Source organism: Tachyglossus aculeatus, chromosome 14 (assembly GCF_015852505.1).
Source record: "Tachyglossus aculeatus isolate mTacAcu1 chromosome 14, mTacAcu1.pri, whole genome shotgun sequence".
Taxonomy (NCBI): Eukaryota; Metazoa; Chordata; class Mammalia; order Monotremata; family Tachyglossidae; genus Tachyglossus; species Tachyglossus aculeatus.
The window spans coordinates 3,536,513-3,554,348 of record NC_052079.1 but is presented as its reverse complement, the minus strand read 5'-3'; the positions used below and the strand labels follow the sequence as shown (position 1 = coordinate 3,554,348).

The window sequence follows — 17,836 nt, the reverse complement described above, 5'->3', positions numbered from 1 at the left end:
AAAGAAAATAAAAAAGAAGACTCACCTGCCAATAAATACGATTGAATGAATGAATGCCAAGGACCGGCGGAGAGAAGGGGAGGTGGGGCTGGTTTAGGCAACGGCCTCCAGGAGGAGGGGATGCCGGAGAGGGGCGGTTGCACCCGCCTGTGCATGCACGAGCATGCACCATGCACCGTGCAGCGAGCCCGGGCAAGGCGCGCGCGCCCCCGCAGCATCCGAAGCAAAAAAACAACCCCCCCTCGTGGCTCCGCCCCCTCCTCCACGTGCTCCTGCTCCGACGACCCGCCAGCCAATGGGGAGTCCGGAGGGCGGGGCTCCCCAGCCAATGAGGAGCGCCCCCGGCCCGACAAACGGAGAAGCGGTCCCCACCCCAGTCCCCGCCGAGCCGGGCGCTCGTCCAATCGGCGTCCGAGAGAGCGGGGGGGCGGGCGGCGTCGACCAACGGGGGCGCGGGGAGGGTAGATTGACGTCCCCGGTGGCCTATGGGCGTCCGAGGGCGGCGCGCGGGCGCGGGCCAATGGGGGCGAGGCCGGGGTGCGAAGCGAGCGCCTCAAATGCCGGGGCTCCTCAGCTGATTGTGTCCGGCCGGCGGAGGGGTCGCGGGGGGCGGCCACGGCGGTCCGTCGGCTCGGGAGCGGGGGAGGCGCCCACCCGTCCCGCCGTCCTGCCGTCCGTCCGTCCGTCCGTCCTTGCGTGCGTCCCTGATGCGGGCGAGCGTCGCGGGCGGGCCGGCGTCCGGCTGGGCGCAGCTGTGCCTGAGCGCGGTGCAGACGGCGCTGTACGGCTCGCTGTTCGCCTTCGCCTACGCGCAGCTGTGGCGGCTGCTGGCGTGGGGGTCGCGGCGGCTGAGCTGCCAGAGCGTGGGGCTGTTCCTGGGGCTGGGCTGGGCGGCGCTGAGGACCACCCTGTTCGCCGCCGCCCTGGCCCCGCGCGGCTCCCCCGCCGCCCTGCCCCGCCTCCGCCCCGGCACCCACTGGCTGCTCCACGGCTGCCCCGCCTGCCTCCTCTTCGCCACCCTCTGCCTCCTCAACCTCCACCTGGCCCAGGTGAACACCCCCCCCCCACGGACACACACCCGGGCGCCTGCTGGGGGTCTTGAGGGGTTTGGGGGCATTGGGGGTCTTGAGGGGATTGGGGGGTCTTGAGGGGTTTGGGGGTCTTGAGGGGTTTGGGGGTCTTGTGGGGTTTGGGGGTCTTGAGGGGTTTGGGGGTCTTGAGGGGATTGGGGGGTCTTGAGGGTTTTGGGAGGATTGGGGGGTCTTGAGGGTTTTGGGAGGATTGGGGGGTCTTGAGGGTTTTGGGAGGATTGGGGGGTCTTGAGGGGTTTGGGGGGATTGGGGGTCTTGGGGGTCTTGAGGGGTTTGGGGGGATTGGGGGGTCTTGGGTTTGGGAGGATTGTGGGGTCTTGAGGGGATGGGGGGTCTTGGGTTGGGGGGATTGGGGGGGTTGGGGGGATTGGGGGGTCTTGAGGGGGTTGGGGGTTTGGGGGTCTTGAGGGGTCTAGGTGGGTTGGGGGTCTTGGGTTTGAGGGGGTTGGGGGGTTTGAGGGGTCTAGGGGGTTGGGGGGTTTGAGGGGGTTGGGTGGGTTGGGGGTTTGAGGGGTTTGGGTGGATTGTGATGCCAATTTGTACTTCCCAAGCGCTTAGTACAGTGCTCTGCACATAGTAAGCGCTCAATAAATACGATTGATTGATTGGGGGGGTTGAGGGGTTTGGGTTTGGGGCGTTTGAGCTGGTTTGGGGGGTTTGAGGGGTTTGAGCTGGTTGGGGGGTTTGGGGGGTTTGAGCTGGTTGAGGGGTTTGAGCTGGTTGGGGGCTTTGAGGGGTTTGAGCTGGTTGGGGGGTTTGAGGGGTTTGAGCTGGTTGGGGGGTTTGAGGGGTTTGAGCTGGTTGGGGGGTTTCGGGGGTTTGAGCTGGTTGGGGAGTTTGGGGGGTGTTGACGGGCTTGGGTTGGTTGGGGACGTTGAGGGGTTTAGGTTGATTGGGGGTTTAGGGTTGGTTGGGGGGTGTGGGGGGGTTGGGGTTGGTTGGGGGGTTTGCTTTTTGTGGGGTTTGGTGCGTTGGCATTTGTGGGGTTTGGGTGAGTTGAGGGGTTGGGGTTGGTTGGGGAGTTTGCTTTTGTGGGGTTGTGGTTATGGGGTTTGGTGGGGTGGCTTTTTGTGGGGTTGGCTTAGGGGGTTTGGGTTGGTTGGGGTTGGGGGGGGTTGGGTTGGTTGGGGTTGGGGGGGGTTGGTGGGTTTGGGTTTGTGTGGTCGGTTTGGTGAGTTTGGGTGGCTTGGTTTTTGAGGTTTGTATTTGCGTGGTTTGGGGTGGCTGTGTATGATGACGGCGTTTGTGAAGCGCTTACTATGTGACAAGCACTGTTCTAAGCGCCGATCCGTGTGGCTTTGAGTTTTGTTTGGCGGGGTTGTGGTTGTGTGGTTTTGGGGGGATTGTTTTGGAGTGTTTATGCTGTATTTGTATATGTGAGGAGGGGGCTGCCCCTCTGAGCGGCCGTTACTCCTCCCCGGTTAAGCAGCATTCCCTCTTTCTCCCTCCCCGCTTCGGGGCAGGCCTCGGACGGTCTTTTTATTCCCGTACCGTCCTCTCCCAAGCGCTCAGTACAGTGCCCTGCACACAGTCAGTGCGTCTGAATGAGTTTGGGGGCTGGATGCGGGGGTGGGGCCCCCTTTTGTGCTGCGGACTGGCCTGCTTTTTTCCAAAAGAAGAGACAAATCCTTTTCCCTAGCCTGGAAGCTCGTGGCGGGTAGGGAATGTTAGTACAAGGGCCTCTCCCCCAGCGCTTAGTACAGTGTCCCGCACTCACTGAACGCTCCTTAAAGAGGATCGAATGAGGGAGAGACACCCCCTCCTCCCCCAGCTCCCTGAGATCCAAAGCTCGTCTTGGACAGGGGCTGTATCTGTTGGCCTCTTCCAAGCGTTTAGTACAGTGCCCTGCACTTAGTGAGCGCTCCATAAATAGGATCGAATAAGGGAGAGACACCCCCTCCTCCCCCAGCTCCCTGAGACCCAAAGCTCGTCTTGGACCGGGGCTGTATCTGTTGGCCTCTCCCAAGCGTTTAGTACAGTGCCCTGCACTTAGTGAGCGCTCCATAAATAGGATCGAATGAGGGAGAGGCAAATCCCAGCGCTTAGAACAGTGCTTGGCACATAGTAAGCACTTAACAAGTACTATTATTATTATTATCATCATCATTAAATCCCCAGGCCACTCTAGACCGTAAGCCCGTTGCGGGCGGGGAATGTGCCTGTTTATTGTTCCGGCCTCCTCTCCCCAGTGCTTCGCACCCAGTAGGCGCTCAATAAATACTCCCCCCCCTTTTAGACTGTGAGCCCACTGTTGGGTAGGGACTGTCTCTATATGTTGCCAATTTGTACTTCCCAAGCGCTCAGCACAGTGCTCTGCGCATAGTAAGCGCTCAATAAATGCGATTGATTGATTGATTGACCGAATGAGCGACAGGCAACGCACTGGACGCCAAGCCCCTTCGTGGAGGGGGCAGGGAGCGCTCCTGGTCCTCGTTCCAGCATCCTCTCCCGCAGCGCTCAGCCCAGTGCACCGCACGCGGGGGAGCGTGCAATAAATAGGATGGAGCGGGGGGGACCCCCTGGCAACTTGGGGTGCAAAAGGAGTCCTTTGTTCGGCGAAAGAAGCGGCCAGCTTGGAGGCGCAGCTCCATTGGACTGTTTTGGAGGCCGGTGGGATGCTCAAGCAGCGGCGCTGCTCCAGCTTGGCCCGCTGCCAACCATTACGTCACCCGGCCACAGCTATTGTTGTTGCGTCTCTTTTATCCGGGAGACCCTTCCGCATCTTCTTTCCCCCCCCCCCCATCCTTGTACATATCTATTCTATTTATTTTATTTTGTTAGTAGGTTTGGTTTTGTTCTCCGTCTCCCCCTTTTAGACCGTGAGCCCGCTGTTGGGTAGGGACTGTCTCTAGATGTTGCCAATTTGTACTTCCCAAGCGCTTAGTACAGTGCTCTGCACATAGTAAGTGCTCAATAAATACGATTGATGATGATGATGATGACCCCGCGACCGGCCGGCAGCTTGAAGGGTCAGCACGGGGGGCTGGGATCTGCCCTCTCCGTGCCCCTGTTGCCTGCTGTTTGTCAGTCCTATTTATTGAGCGCTTACGGTGTGCAGAGCACTGTGCTAATGTGTCCTACCTCCGGACCGTCCGGTCCTTTCTCTTGGCCCTGAGGCATCGGGGACCAGAGAGGGGGAGAACTCTCACCGTCCTTGCCTGTTGCAAAAGAAAAAAGAATTGGCAATAAACTGGTTGCCAAACATTTGCGCTATATATGTGTGTGTGTGTGTGTGTGCGTATATATGTGTGTGTATATATGTGTGTGCGCGTATATATGTGTGTGCGCGTATATGTGTGTGTGCGCGTATATGTGTGTGTGCGCGTATATGTGTGTGTGCGCGTATATGTGTGTGTGCGCGTATATGTGTGTGTGCGCGTATATGTGTGTGTGCGCGTATATGTGTGTGTGCGCGTATATGTGTGTGTGCGTATATGTGTGTGTGCGTATATGTGTGTGTGCGCGTATGTGTGTGTGCGCGTATGTGTGTGTGCGCGTATGTGTGTGTGCGCGTATGTGTGTGTGCGCGTATGTGTGTGTGCGCGTATGTGTGTGTGCGCGTATATGTGTGTGCGCGTATATGTGTGTGCGCGTATAAGTGTGTGTGCGCGTATAAGTGTGTGTGTGCATATATGTGTGTATGTATGTGTGTGTGTATATATGTGTATATATATAGCAAATGTTTGGCAACCAGTTTATAGATATAATCTATATCTATAGTTTATAGATATATAAACATATAAACAGATATAGATATATAAACTATAAACAGTTTATAGATATATACACACACACACATGCCCCTTTCTCTTTTATTGGTGCCCCCTTCTCTTTTATCGGCGGGGGGCAGCTTGGGTTTACTCTGCGACATCTAGCCGTCCGACCCACTTGCAAAAGGCAAGCCTGGAGCTAGCCATCAAATCTCACCACGTATATTTCAACCTAACCCGTTCCCAAAGTGATGCAGGACCAAAGTGGTGGGGTTTTTTGTCTGTTTTTTGTTTGTTTTTTTTGTCCAACCTCTGCTTCACTTGAGACAAAACAAATCAATATATTGAGTTTATGTAATAGGGTACGACTAAGCCCCTGATATGTAGGCTGTTGACGATGCTGTGAAATCATCGGCATCTGCCGAAGGGACAGTTTTTAGCCAAGCGGGGGGAATTATTCAGCCTACTAGTTAAATGATAGTTAAACGTACATCGTACTAACAGGTGAATTTTTCAGCCACACGTTCCCGTGGGGAGGCTGGGGAAGAGCCTGGAAAATCAACACGTACAGATAATCCAAAGGCACCGTTAGGGCCTGTTAACCTCCTTTCCACCAGATCTTGTCCCAGAGCTGTTAAACAAAAAAAAAATCTGTGACAAAATTGACATACTGAGCAGAAGAACAGAAGTAGGGCCACGATTTGAGTCGGACCAGTGGTCCTTCAACCCCAGTATTTGATCAGTGATCAATCAATCAATCGTATTTATTGAGCGCTTACTATGTGCAGAGCACTGTACTAAGCGCTTGGGAAGTACAAATTGGCATCACATAGAGACAGTCCCTACTCAACAGTGGGCTCACAGTCTAAAAGATGGCAGTGATGATGGCAAAGCCCCTGCCTAGGCATTCTGATGTGTGGTGACTTGTCACCTACTGTCCCTAACTTTATCTCTCATAACCCACTGTGGACTTAATGTTCAAGGATTTATCCACACCCTTCTCACACAGACTGAAAACAATCAGAAGGCTCACCTTAATAATAATAATTGTGGAATTTAAGTGCGTACCATGTGCCAAGCAGGGTACTAAGCACTGGAGTAAATACAAGATAACCAGGTCCCATGTAGGGCTCACGGTCTAGGAGGGAGAATAAGTACTGAATCCCTATTTTGGAGATGAAGGGAACTGAGGCACAGAATAGTGAAGTGACTTGGCCAAGGCCACAGTGCAGATAAGTAGCGGAGTTGGATTGGAACCCAGGTCCTCTGACTCATTCAATCGTATTTGAGCGCTCTCTGTGTGCAGAGCACATTACTAAAGCACTTGGGAGAGCACAACAATAAACAGACCCATTCTCGGCCCACAATAAGCTTACTCCCAAGTCGGTGCTCTTTCCACTACGCTGTGTGGTTTTTCCACCTTCTGTCTGCTTTCCACCTGCTGTGTGAATAAGCGTTTCCTCTGATTTTGCTCTGATCTCTCCACCTTCGATAGTGTGAGGGTGAGCTTTTTTGTCTCAGAGTTATGAGATTATTGAATGAACAAAACCTCCCAGGGCTCACTTTTATACACACCTTCCAGGATTTGGCAAACTTGAGTGTTGTCCAGCCTTTTGCTTTCCAGAAGGAAGAGCCCTAATCTTTTTCATCGACCCTTCTAAGCGTTTGTCTCCCCCTGATCACCTGGGTTGCCCCTCCTGTACCTTTTGGAGCTCTACCCTGTGGCTCCCCAAATTCGGATTAGCACTGCACACCATTTTACGGGGTGGTCAGGTGTTTTATAAGCTTTCAAACTTATGCCCTTGTTTTGTTTCCTATGCCTTATCCGAGCTGTCCGGTGCTATTTCCCACCTTTCCTCCCATTCATGAGGCGGAAGGGGTAGCAAGCAATGACGTGGCCTACGACAGAGCTCCTTGAAGACGCGGAATAATAATGATACTTAAGTATCTCCTATGTGCTAAAATACTCCGATCGGACGCAGTCCCTGTCCTCATATGGGGAATACTATCTAAGAGGGAGCAAACACAGGTATCTTTATCCCCACTTTGCAGATGAAGAAACTGAGGCCCACAGACGTGAAGTGACTTGCCCAAGGTCACGCTGCAGGAAAGTGGAGAAGCTGGGACTGGAACTGTGCTTCTGACTCCCAATCATATCCCCTTTCCCCTAGGACACACTGCCTCTGTTTTTTTCCTGCTACCTTAGTAATCCCCACCGCCACCAATTTCAGTTAAGTGCTTCGAAGGGAGTAAGGGTTCGATCCCGGCTCCTCTGCTTGCCTGCCTTGTGACCTTGGGCAAATCACCAAATGGGATGGTCGTGGGAAGTGGAAGCAAAACGCACGGATAAACACTTAGTTTTGGTGCTTAAAAGTGTATGCACAATATTAAATTCAGCTTGCCTTCATGCCAAGGAAAAGCAGCCCCTTAATCTGACATTTGTTCCTCTGTGTTGATAATCCCCACTATGCACCACTACTTTCATTGTATTTGAGCTCTTACTGTGTGCAAAGCACTGTACTAAAGGCCTGGAAAGTACAATACAGCAATAAAGAGACAATCCCTGCCCCCACTGCTCACTACTTCTCAAGGAAGGGTATTCTGTAACTTCATAGAACATATTTTTTTTAGCTGAAAATCTTAATCACTGCCTCTATTAAAGTAACTAACATATGTCTAATATGCCATAAGTGTTAAATGGTTTTTTTTCTAGTAAATGGTGTTTTCGTAGGTGCAATCTCTCTAGAATTTTACTAGTGATAAATGAAGGGCTAAGCTATTTCACAGCAGAAATCCTTCAATGTGAACTCTTCAGTCTTAGTTTAAAGCTCTGGCTTCAAAGTAACTTTTTGGTCTCTGCAATGAGATCCTGAATGTGTTTTAGAACTAGGTCACCAGACTTAGCGTTTGATAAGTATTCCACCCATTCAAGCGCTAAATGCCTGAACTACTTAACGTCTCCTGTCCATAAAGACCCTAGTGAAGATAGGCCACTTGGATCTGTTTGGAAAACAATTTTTCATTAAATGGAGACGGTGTTTAAAATGTAAGGGTTGAAAGATTCAATTTTAAGTTGCTTTTCCCTATGTGGGGGGGTGAAGCCTTGTGCAGTTCTAGGGGTAGGGATCGGTAGACTGTAAACTCGTTGTGGGCAGGGAATGTGTCTGTTGTACTCTCCCAGGTGCTAAATACAATGCTTTTGCACACAGTAAGCACTCAATAAACACGCTTGAATGAATCGGTATTCAAACAGCACAAGTACTGCTCCTTACCTACTTATTCTGGGCCTATTTCCTCCTCTGGAAAATGGGAACTTAATATCTGTTCTTCCTCCCACTTAGCCTGTGAGCCCCATGAGGGATAGGGATTGTCAGTCGATGGTAGTTGAGCGCTTGCTGTGTGCAGAGCACTGTACTAAGCCCTGGGGACAGTGCAATACAGTAATAAAATGGACACATTCCCTGTCCACAATGAACTTAGAGTCCAATGGGAGGAGACAGACATTAATATAAATAGATATTCAGTCTGATTCAACTGTACCTACCACAGTGCTTGGCACAGAAATAGTGCCACAAGTGTTGTCCTTGTTGCATCTCCTTACCCCACAACTCACCCACCCAAATGAACATTTCCCCAGCAGCAGGACTCAGAGGAGAGCTGCCCACTCCTAGCCTCTCTGTGCCCAACATGCTCTGGGCAATGTCAGTTGTATGTATTGAATGCTTACCGTGTGCAGAACACTGTACTAAGCACATGGGAGAGTTCAACACAGCAGTTAACAGACACATTCCCTGTCCACACGAGCTTAGAGTCTAGAGGGCGAGGCAGACATGAACAGAAAGAAATAAATGACAGATGTGTACATAAGAGCTGTGGGGCTGGAAGGGGGGAAGAACAAAGGGAGCAAGTCAGGGTGATGCAGAAGGGAGAGGGGGAAAGGGGGAGCTTATCAGGGAAGGCCTCCTGGAGGAGATGGGCCTTCGGTAAGGCCTTGAAGGGAGGGAGAGTAATTATCTGTTGGATTTGAGGAGGGAGGATGTTCCAGGCCAGAGGCGGGATGTAGGTGAGGGATCATTGGTGAGATCAAGGCACAGTGAGCAGGTTAGCATTAGAGGGACCGAAGTTTTCGGGCTGGGTTGTAATAGGACAGTAACGAAGTGAGGTTGGAGGGGGCAAGGTGGTTAAGTGTTTTAAAGCCAATGGCGAGAAGTTTTTATTTGAGGTGGAGGGTAACCGCTGGAGTTTTGTGAGAAATGGGGAGACAAGTCATCATCATCAATCGTATTGAGCGCTTACTATGTGCAGAGCACTGTACTAAGCGCTTGGGAAGTACAAATTGGCAACATATAGAGACAGTCCCTACCCAACAGTGGGCTCACAGTCTAAAAGGGGGAGACAGAGAACAAAACCAAACATACTAACAAAATAAAATAAATAGAATAGATATGTACAAATAAAATAAATAAATAGAGTAGTAAATATGTCCAAACATATATACATATATACAGGTGCTGTGGGGAAGGGAAGGAGGTAAGATGAGGGGGATGGAGAGGGGGAGAGGAGGGAAGGGGCTCAGTCTGGGAAGGCCAAGTCATGAACGTTTTTGTAGAAAAATGATCTGGACAACAGAGTGAAGTACCGACTGGAGTGGGGAGAGGCAGGAGGCTGATGCAGTAATCCAGGCAGGTTAGGATGAGTGATGGTATTAAACATGTTTGGGAAAAACTAGGAAGAATTGGGTTTGGGAAAAATGCTTAGTGGGAGGGGAGAAGGAGCTAAAGCAGGTAAGTCTCTTGGAGCTAAGGGGGAAGTATTCTATAGCCTAAACTTAACTGCTTGCTTACTAAGAACTACATCAGAGGCCAGATTTAGCAATCTGGAAGTTTTCACTCCATCGATTTTTTTTTTTTTCCAAGAGATCAATATAAGTGGTCTGTACCTGGTCCAACTGACCCGACAGACTCTTTTCGGAGACCGATATAAAAGGTAAGAAGCGGTCGATTCCAAATGTCAATAGCGAAGTCCTCTCCTGGCACAAAAGCCCGTCTCGCCAGTGCGATAAACAGTCAGTAGAGTCGGTATCTTTTGAGGATCCACGTTGTAAGCGGGCTCAGTAAACTTTGGCTGTGTTCATCAGGGGCCTGACTGACTCGGTGGAGCACCTACGAGGCCCGGGTGCGTGGTTCTGCAGCGTTCAAGATGACTGCCGCCAGTCGCTTCACATTTTGAGCCTGCCCTCCTCCTCCTCCTCCTCCTCGCAAACTCTTCTTTTTCCTGACCTTCAGCCAGGGAGGTGGTGGAAACATTCTCCAACTGCCAATCTGGGGCCCCTCTCACCATCTGACCAAATCAGCACAAGGGGAGTGGATTGAAATAGCTTCGCACAAGAGGATGGTCAACCACAGCCTTCTCTTTCCAGTTTGTGGGTCTTCTCCTCCTTCCTGTCATTCCGCAAGGACCGCAGGTCAGGCCCAGGAGGAAAAGATGTAAGGAATCCAAAAAGACACTATATTAATAACTGTAGTACTTGTTAAGCGCTTACTGTGTGCCGCACCCTAGGGTAGATAAGAGATACGCAGGTTGGACACGGTGTCTATCCCACAAGAGGCTCACACTCTAATAAAAATGGATTAGGAGGGCTTTATTAATAACTGCGGTATTTGTGAAGCGCTTATTATGTGCCGGGCACTGTACTAAGGACTGGGTTAGACACAGTCCCTGTCCCACATGGAGCTCACAGTCTTAATCCCCATTTGATAGATGAGGGAAGCAAGGCACAGAAAAGTGAAGCGACGTGCCCGAGGTCACACCACAGACAAATGGCGGAGCCGGGATTAGAACCCATGATCTCCTAAATTTCAGGCCAGTGCTCTGTTCGCTGTCATCATCATCATCATCAATCGTATTTGTTGAGCGCTTACTGTGTGCAGAGCACTGTACTAAGCGCTTGGGAAGTACAAGTTGGCAACATATAGAGACAGTCCCTACCCAACAGTGGGCTCACAGTCTAAAAGGGGGAGAGAGAGAACAAAACCAAACATACTAACAAAATAAAATAAATAGAATAGATATGTACAAGTAAAATAAATAGAGTAATAAATATGTACAAACATATATACATATATACAGGTGCTGTGGGGAAGGGAAGGAGGTAAGATGGAGGGATGGAGAGGGGGAGATATGCCATACTACTTCCCATGGCTTTAGTAAAAGTACTCTGACAGTGTGCATAGGTCATGACTAAGAAAGTAGATGTTCTAAATCAATAATATTCCACATCTTCGCTGCACAGAGCACTGTGTGCACTTTGGGTAGTACAGTAGAGTTAAAAGGCATGATCCCTCTTCTCGAGGAGCTTGTAGACACAATAATTCGAAGAAGAGAAAGCAAAACTGGGAAGGAATGTAAGAGCTAAAGTCGGTTGTAGAAGTCTTTGGTCACACAATTACACACTCCTTCGCCATAGACTAAAAAAAAAAAAAATCTAAGAACGGTCTGGCCCGCCCATCATTTTTAACAATAGACTCTTCAGAAACATAAATTAGAAGAAAAGACTATGGTAGAGGGCCAATCAAAAACTGAATAACTCTAATTTATTTCAATTAAACGATCGCTTGTGTTAAAGTATTTTAATATACTTTATTTTAATACAAACATGTACATATGTTTACATTAAAATACTTATTTTATATATGTACTTTATACGTATATTATATATAAACATATACATAACATAAACATGTACATATTTATTACTCTTATTTATTTTACTTGTACATATCTATTCTATTTATTTTATTTTGTTAATATGTTTGGCTTTGTTCTCTGTCTCCCCCTTCTAGACTGCGAGCCCACTGTTGGGTAGGGACTGTCTCTATATGTTGCCAACTTACACTTCCCAAGCACTTAGTACAGTGCTCTGCACACAGTAAGCGCTCAATAAATACGATTGATTGATGAATAGAATTGCCTGAGAATATATTGTGGGTGGAGTGGTGTTATGAAAAACAGTAATATTAATTCAGCGTACTTCCAGGCAAAAATTTGGGACTGCTCCTCTCATCTCCTCAGAGTAATCTCCTCGGGGTAATCTTCAGAATCTCCTTTCTTGAAAGAGAGCGATGAGTTCTCTTATTTGCCCTAGGAAAGTTACAAATATGTGTAGGCGTAGATGGAGCCATGACAGGTCACTTCCCGGCTCCCAGCTGCTGGCTAATTCTGTCCCAAAAGTTTGGTGTACAAGAGGCCAAGGGTGCACACACCCCCTCTCCTTCTTTCTAGATCTCTCCCTCCAGTTTTTCTAACCCTGAGCGGCTTCAGTCCAGGAGCAAACCCTAAAATTTAGAGGGGCAACTAAGACCACTCAGGTGAATCAGTGCCCAGTGCTGCTCTGCGCACATTCAGCTGGGATTCTTCAGGTCTGTGTCTTTGTGGACTCCAAACTCTTGTGTTCAACATCAGAACCCTCCTCCCTAATGCCACTTGTTGGGAAATAGGATTTTGGGGTGTTCACCCTTAAGAGGAGCAGCATGGTCCAGTAGAAAGAGCACGGGCCTGGGAATCAGAGGACCCGGTTCTAATCCCAGCTCCACCACGCTCTGCTGTGTGACCTTGGGCAAATCTTTTAACTTCTCTGTACCTCAGTTACTTCATCTGAAAAATGGAGATTAAGACTGTAAGCCCTATGTGGGACAGGGACTGTGTTCAACTTGTATCTACCCCAGAGCTTAGTACAGTGACTGGCACAAAGTAAACACTTAAATACATTTTTTTTTTTTTAAAGAAAAGCCTTCCCAAACCCTTGGTACAATGAGCTGCCCAAACCAAGCTACTCACAGCTCCTCATTCTTATCTCTCACCTCTGACCTCTTACACCCTCTATTCTGCCTGAAATTCCCTCCCCTTTCACAGCGGATGGATGACCATCGCTTTCCCCCCTCTCCTCCTTGCCATAATAGTAATAATAATAATGGCATTTAAGTGCTTACTATGTGCAAAGCACTGTTCTAAGCGCTGGGGAGGTTACAAGGTGATCAGATTGTCCCACAGGGGCCTCACAGTCTTAACCCCCATTTTACAGATGAGGTAACTGAAGCCCAGTGAAGTGACTTGCCCAAAGTCACACAGCTGACAATTGGCAGAGCCGGGATTTGAACCCCTGACTTCTGACTCCAAAGCCCGTGCTCTTTCCACTGAGCCACACTGCTTCCCATTTGCACAGCCCTTCTGAAATCACATCTCCTGGAGGCCCTCCCTGAATGATCTCTCATCCCCCAACCCTATTTCCTCCCTCTAGTAATAATAATGTAATCGCTTAAGTGCTTACTGTGTTCTAAGCGCTGGGGTAGCTACAAAATATAATCAGATCCCAGTACTTTCCCACGAGACACAGTCTAAAGGAAGGACTGCCTCGCCGCTTGGCTACTCAACCTCTGATCTCTACCCCCTTTTTTTAAAAAAAAAAATGGTATGTTAAGAGCTTACTATATGTCAAGCACTGTTCTAAGCACTGAGGTAGATACACGTTAATTAGGTTGGACAATATCCCTGTCACATGAGGCTCACAGGAGGGAGAATGGGTATTGAATCGCCATTTTATAGTTGAGGAAACTGAGGCACAGAAAGGTTAAATAACTTGCCTGAGGTCACACAATTAGCATTTGGCAGAGCAGAATTAGAACCTAGTACTCTGACTCCCACGTGGCCTTTCCACTAGGCCATCCTGCTTCGCTCTTTGCATTTTTTTAGGTATTTTTGTATTCTGTTGCTTCCCCTTACATGTAATTTAATGCCTCCATCCTCCACTGTTCTCCTTGGGAGCAGGGAATACACACAGTAGACGCTCAGTAAATAAATACTATTGTTTGATTTGAAAGTAGGGAGAGCTGTGGCCTGTCAGATTACTACCAACACTAGCAGACTACTGACTCTTCCTCCTTACTCTTCTCCTCCTTGCTTCCCCTCCACCCCTGACACCTACCTAAGGTGTGGGGGGCGGGGAGTAGGTTGCCAAACCGCCAATTCTCTAGCCACTGTGCTTGTGAGGGTTGTGTTAAATTCCCAGAGGGTAGGACTGTCTGGCTTCCATCTCTCTGTATAAAAAAAACTAGGTTACTCTAGGCCAACTGAGAAACGCTTTAGCTTTGAGCCCCCGTCTGTGGCTTTTACCTGGGCAATTATTCCATCCGTTTGTTTGCTGTGAAATATACCACCGTCTTTTTCCAGGAACCAGGCAAATTTTGTGTGCAGGCTCCCAAGCCACCGATTCCCCGCTTGCTGGTACTTTCTCGATGGGGTGTCATCGCTGCCTTCCCCTTCCACTCTGCCTTTCGCTTCCAAACCCTCTGCCATCTCCTGCTCAGCTCCTTTGCCTTGTCGTTTTCTGTTTCTCGAACTAGATGGTAGTCGTAGTAGCAGCACTGACAGTATTTGAGTACCCACTGAACGCGACGCACTGTACTAAGCATTTGGGAGGTACTGAGAGCAAAGACACGTTTCCCTACCCAAGGGAACCTTGCAGCCCAACAGGAGAGACGGGCTTGGTGGTTTTAGAAGGGAGCTGGCACTAGACAGAATGCAGAACCAGAGTCTTCTAGCCAAGTAAAATATAGCCAAGCCCGTTTCTCCACTTGTCTGCTGTGAGACCCTGGGCAAGTCATTTAACTTCACTATGCCTCAGGTAATGAGGATTCAGTACCTGCTCTCCCTCCCCTCTAGACCTTTAGCCCCACGTGGGACACGGACTGTGTCCAACCTTATTAATTTATGTCTATTTCAGAGCTTAGAACAGTGCACTTAGTAAGTGCGTAAGGATACTATTTTAAAAAAATGACACTGTTCATACCTTCCACAACTTTCTTTCTTTCTAGGTTATCTGTAAAGTCAGATGTGCAGCCGAACTCGACAAAAACAAGTAAGTTTTGCTGGAGGTTTTTGTGTCAACACAAGCTTAGAGGCCAGAAATATATCTCTCCATGGAAGAACTTGGCAGGGAGGGGGTGAGGAAATGCGCTTTAACGGTCTGAAGCCAAGTTCAGAAGCACGGGCGCGTCAATAGCAAATCGGTCGCTTTAGCTTTTGTAAATAACGCAAGGGAGAAGTTAAGACTTTGGAACACAGGTTCCCACCTGGGCTGGCTACTCTTCTCCATGAGTTCCCATCAGTGGTGATTGCTACTTACTATCTTTAGAACTCTCGATATCTACAAGCTCCTCAGACTAAGTACTTTGCTGGGAGGACGTATCCCAAAATTGCCGATATAAGGCGTTACCGGAGGAGTCGGAGACAATAATTTAATTGGCTTCTCCCTTTTTTAAAGCATTTAAGTGCTTACTGTTTGTCAAACGTAACTGCTGGAATAGGTACAAATGAATTAGGCTGGACACAGTCCCTGTCCCGCATGGGGCTCCCGGCTAAGTAGCAGGAGGAACAGGTATCCCCACTTGACAGTTGATGAATCTGAGGCACAGAAAGGTAAGTGATTTGCCCAAGGTCACACAGCAAGCAGCTGGCAGAGCCGGGATGAGAACTCAGGTTCTCTGACTCCGAAACCCGGGCTCTTTCCTCTACGTCACACTGCTTCCCCATTTCAGGAAAGGGTTAGGGATTGTTGGGCCACCTCTCCTTAGGCTCTGGGCTAAGCGAGGCCCGATCCTGACTAGGGCAAGAGTCCGCATTCACTCTGACCTGGCCCCAGTGGAGCCCTGCTTCCAATTCTGGGCAGTGCCAGCCTAGGCTGGGCTTCCCGGTGAGATAATGGGCAAAGGGGATGCTGCCCTCCCGGCAACTCCAATCCACCACTTCCTCTTTGACTACCTAACAATAATAATTGTTAAAGCACTTACTATGTGCCGGGCACTGTACTAAGCTCTGGGGTGGATCCAAGCAAGTCGTGTTGGACGTGGTCCCTGCCCCACGTGGGGCTCACAGTCTTGATCCTCATTTTCCAGATGAGGGAACTGAGGCCCAGTGAAGTGACTTGTCCAGGGTCACCCAGCAGACGAGTGGCAGAGCCAGGATTAGAATCCATAGTAATAATAATAATGGCATTTATGAAGCGCTTACTGTGTGCAAAGCACTGTTCTAAGCGCTGGGGAGTTTACCTGGTGATCGGGTTGTCCCACGTGGGGCTCCCAGTCTTAATCCCCATTTTACAGACGGGGAACTGAGGCACAGAGAAGTTAAGTGACCTGCCCAAAGTCACACAGCTAAGTGGCAGAGGCGGGATTTGAACCCGTGACCTCTGACTCCAAAGCCCGGGCTCTTTCAACTGAGCCACGCTGCTTCCATGACCTTCTAAGTCCCAGGCCCGTGGTCTATCCACTAGGCCATGCTGCTTGCTTCTGCCTGCCCTTGCCGGCCCCAAGATGATGCTTTGCTAATGACTCACAAGAAGCCTACCCTGGGGTCGTGGTCTCTGGACAGCAATTAGCCGTGCTTCCCACACACTCTGGACATGGGAGATATCATGGGAGTCCCCTGGGCCTCGTGACAAGGTCTGTCTGGCCAGCTCAAACCCAACACAGATATTTTCCCCTCTCTTTTTACAGTGTACTGAAGGGCTGCAGGGAAACAAAGTCAAGAGTACTTAGATCAGAGAGAGCCGGTGGCCATTCGGGCTTATATTTTGCTGATCCACGCAGGCTTTTAAGCCACTGAAAATGGCTTTTTTTTTTTTTGAAAGCCACTGAAGTGGCCTTTGTGCATCTAAAGCTTGCACATTCTAGGCTGGTTTACTTGGATTTGGCTATTTTTTTCCCCTTCTGCTACACTGAAACATAAAGGTTTAAGCAGGCAAAGTCGATTTGGATGTTTGCAAAGGAAGTTCTAGAAGAAGAAGAAGAATTATGATATTTGTTAAGCACTTACTGTGTGCCAAGCACTGTTCTAAGCGCTGGAGCAGATACAAAGTCATCAGGTTGTCCCACGTGGGGCCCACAGTCTTAATCCCCATTTCACAAATGAGGTAACTGAGGCACAGAGAAATGAAGTGACTTGCCCAAGGTCACACAGCAGACAAGTAGAGCCAGGATCAGAACCCACGTCCTCTGACTCCCAAGCCCAGGCTCTTGCCACTGAGCCAGGCTGCTAGAAAATAAAGATTGTCAAAAAAGAATAATTGGGTGTGGATTTTTCAAAGTAATTTGTGTTGGGATTTTCCATACCTATTTGGCAGTTATGAATTCAAGAGCCTAACATGTTTATTTGTTGTTCTTTTTTTCCAGAATTCTACTGCATCTGGGCTTTATATTGGCGAGCCTCATCTTTCTGGGGGTGAATTTAACCTGTGCAATGTTGGTTCATAAAGGCATCCCTGAAAATCAGCTAAAGTGGACAATGTCTGCTCGAGCCCTGATAAATGATAGTCTCTTCATCCTCTGTGGTATTTCATTAGCTATTTATATCTTCAAAATTACAAAAATGTCATCAGCAAATGTCTACCTCGAATCAAAGGTAAATGTTTTTTTCCCATTAAAAAGACTTCTTAATCTCTGAGTGTTAGTATAACATCACAGTATATTTAAGAAGCTGTCACTAGGGGATTTGAATAGCAGATCCTAAATCTGGGAAGTCTTCAGCAGGAAAAGAGGCGTTCCAGTTTCAAAATGGAAGTTTAAAAGCATTTAAAACAAAGCTGCTATCAAAGGAAGACTTTTTTTTTTTTTCCAGTCTTGATTTTGAAACTTCTTGCAACTTGTCAGGCTTATAGCTTGCAGTCACAAAGCAGATACATTTTTTTTTAATTCTGTGTGAAGAATTGTTTCAGTACTCACAGGTAGCACGTATAGGACGAATCAAGGTATTGGTCTAATGAACAAAGGCCTGTTTAGAAAGATTTTGGTTTCCTGTTGTACGAGAACAATTGTACCTTTCTAAAAATGGAAGGCTCTTGCAAGAGCACCAATTAGACTATTAATGGGTCGCATCTTCATAGAGTTGGCTCAGTAGTTAAATCGTGTCAGGATGTGGTTTTCCTTTTAAGAACGGCTTTAGAATCTATCTTGCGAATGCTCTGTGTTTTATGCTCTAATTCTT

At 48.7% G+C, this 17,836-nt stretch overlaps 3 protein-coding genes across 5 annotated transcripts in view; 2 read left to right on the top strand and 1 right to left on the bottom strand.

The window, feature by feature from the left end:
- Positions 1–65, bottom strand: part of TXNDC16 (thioredoxin domain containing 16) — a 68,697-nt gene extending 68,632 nt beyond the window's left edge. The window contains exon 1 of one of the 3 annotated variants that reach the window (XM_038756824.1): positions 26–65. The gene's annotated coding sequence lies outside the window, so the exon portion shown is untranslated. The remainder of the gene's footprint in view (positions 1–25) is intronic. The other 2 variants (XM_038756827.1, XM_038756826.1) reach the window with 2 other exon arrangements.
- Positions 66–163: 98 nt separating this feature from the next.
- On the top strand, positions 164–708 carry LOC119937089 (forkhead box protein G1-like). Its single transcript, XM_038756723.1, has 2 exons — positions 164–491; positions 575–708. Exons 1-2 carry the CDS (start codon positions 164–166, stop codon positions 706–708), a joined length of 462 nt encoding a protein of 153 aa, XP_038612651.1.
- The window catches only part of GPR137C (G protein-coupled receptor 137C), a 30,639-nt gene continuing 13,508 nt past the window's right edge, over positions 706–17,836 (top strand). The window contains exons 1-3 of the mRNA XM_038756830.1: positions 706–1,049; positions 14,671–14,714; positions 17,026–17,254. Coding sequence (XP_038612758.1) covers positions 708–1,049; positions 14,671–14,714; positions 17,026–17,254 — 615 coding nt within the window. The 5' untranslated portion in view covers positions 706–707. The remainder of the gene's footprint in view (positions 1,050–14,670; positions 14,715–17,025; positions 17,255–17,836) is intronic.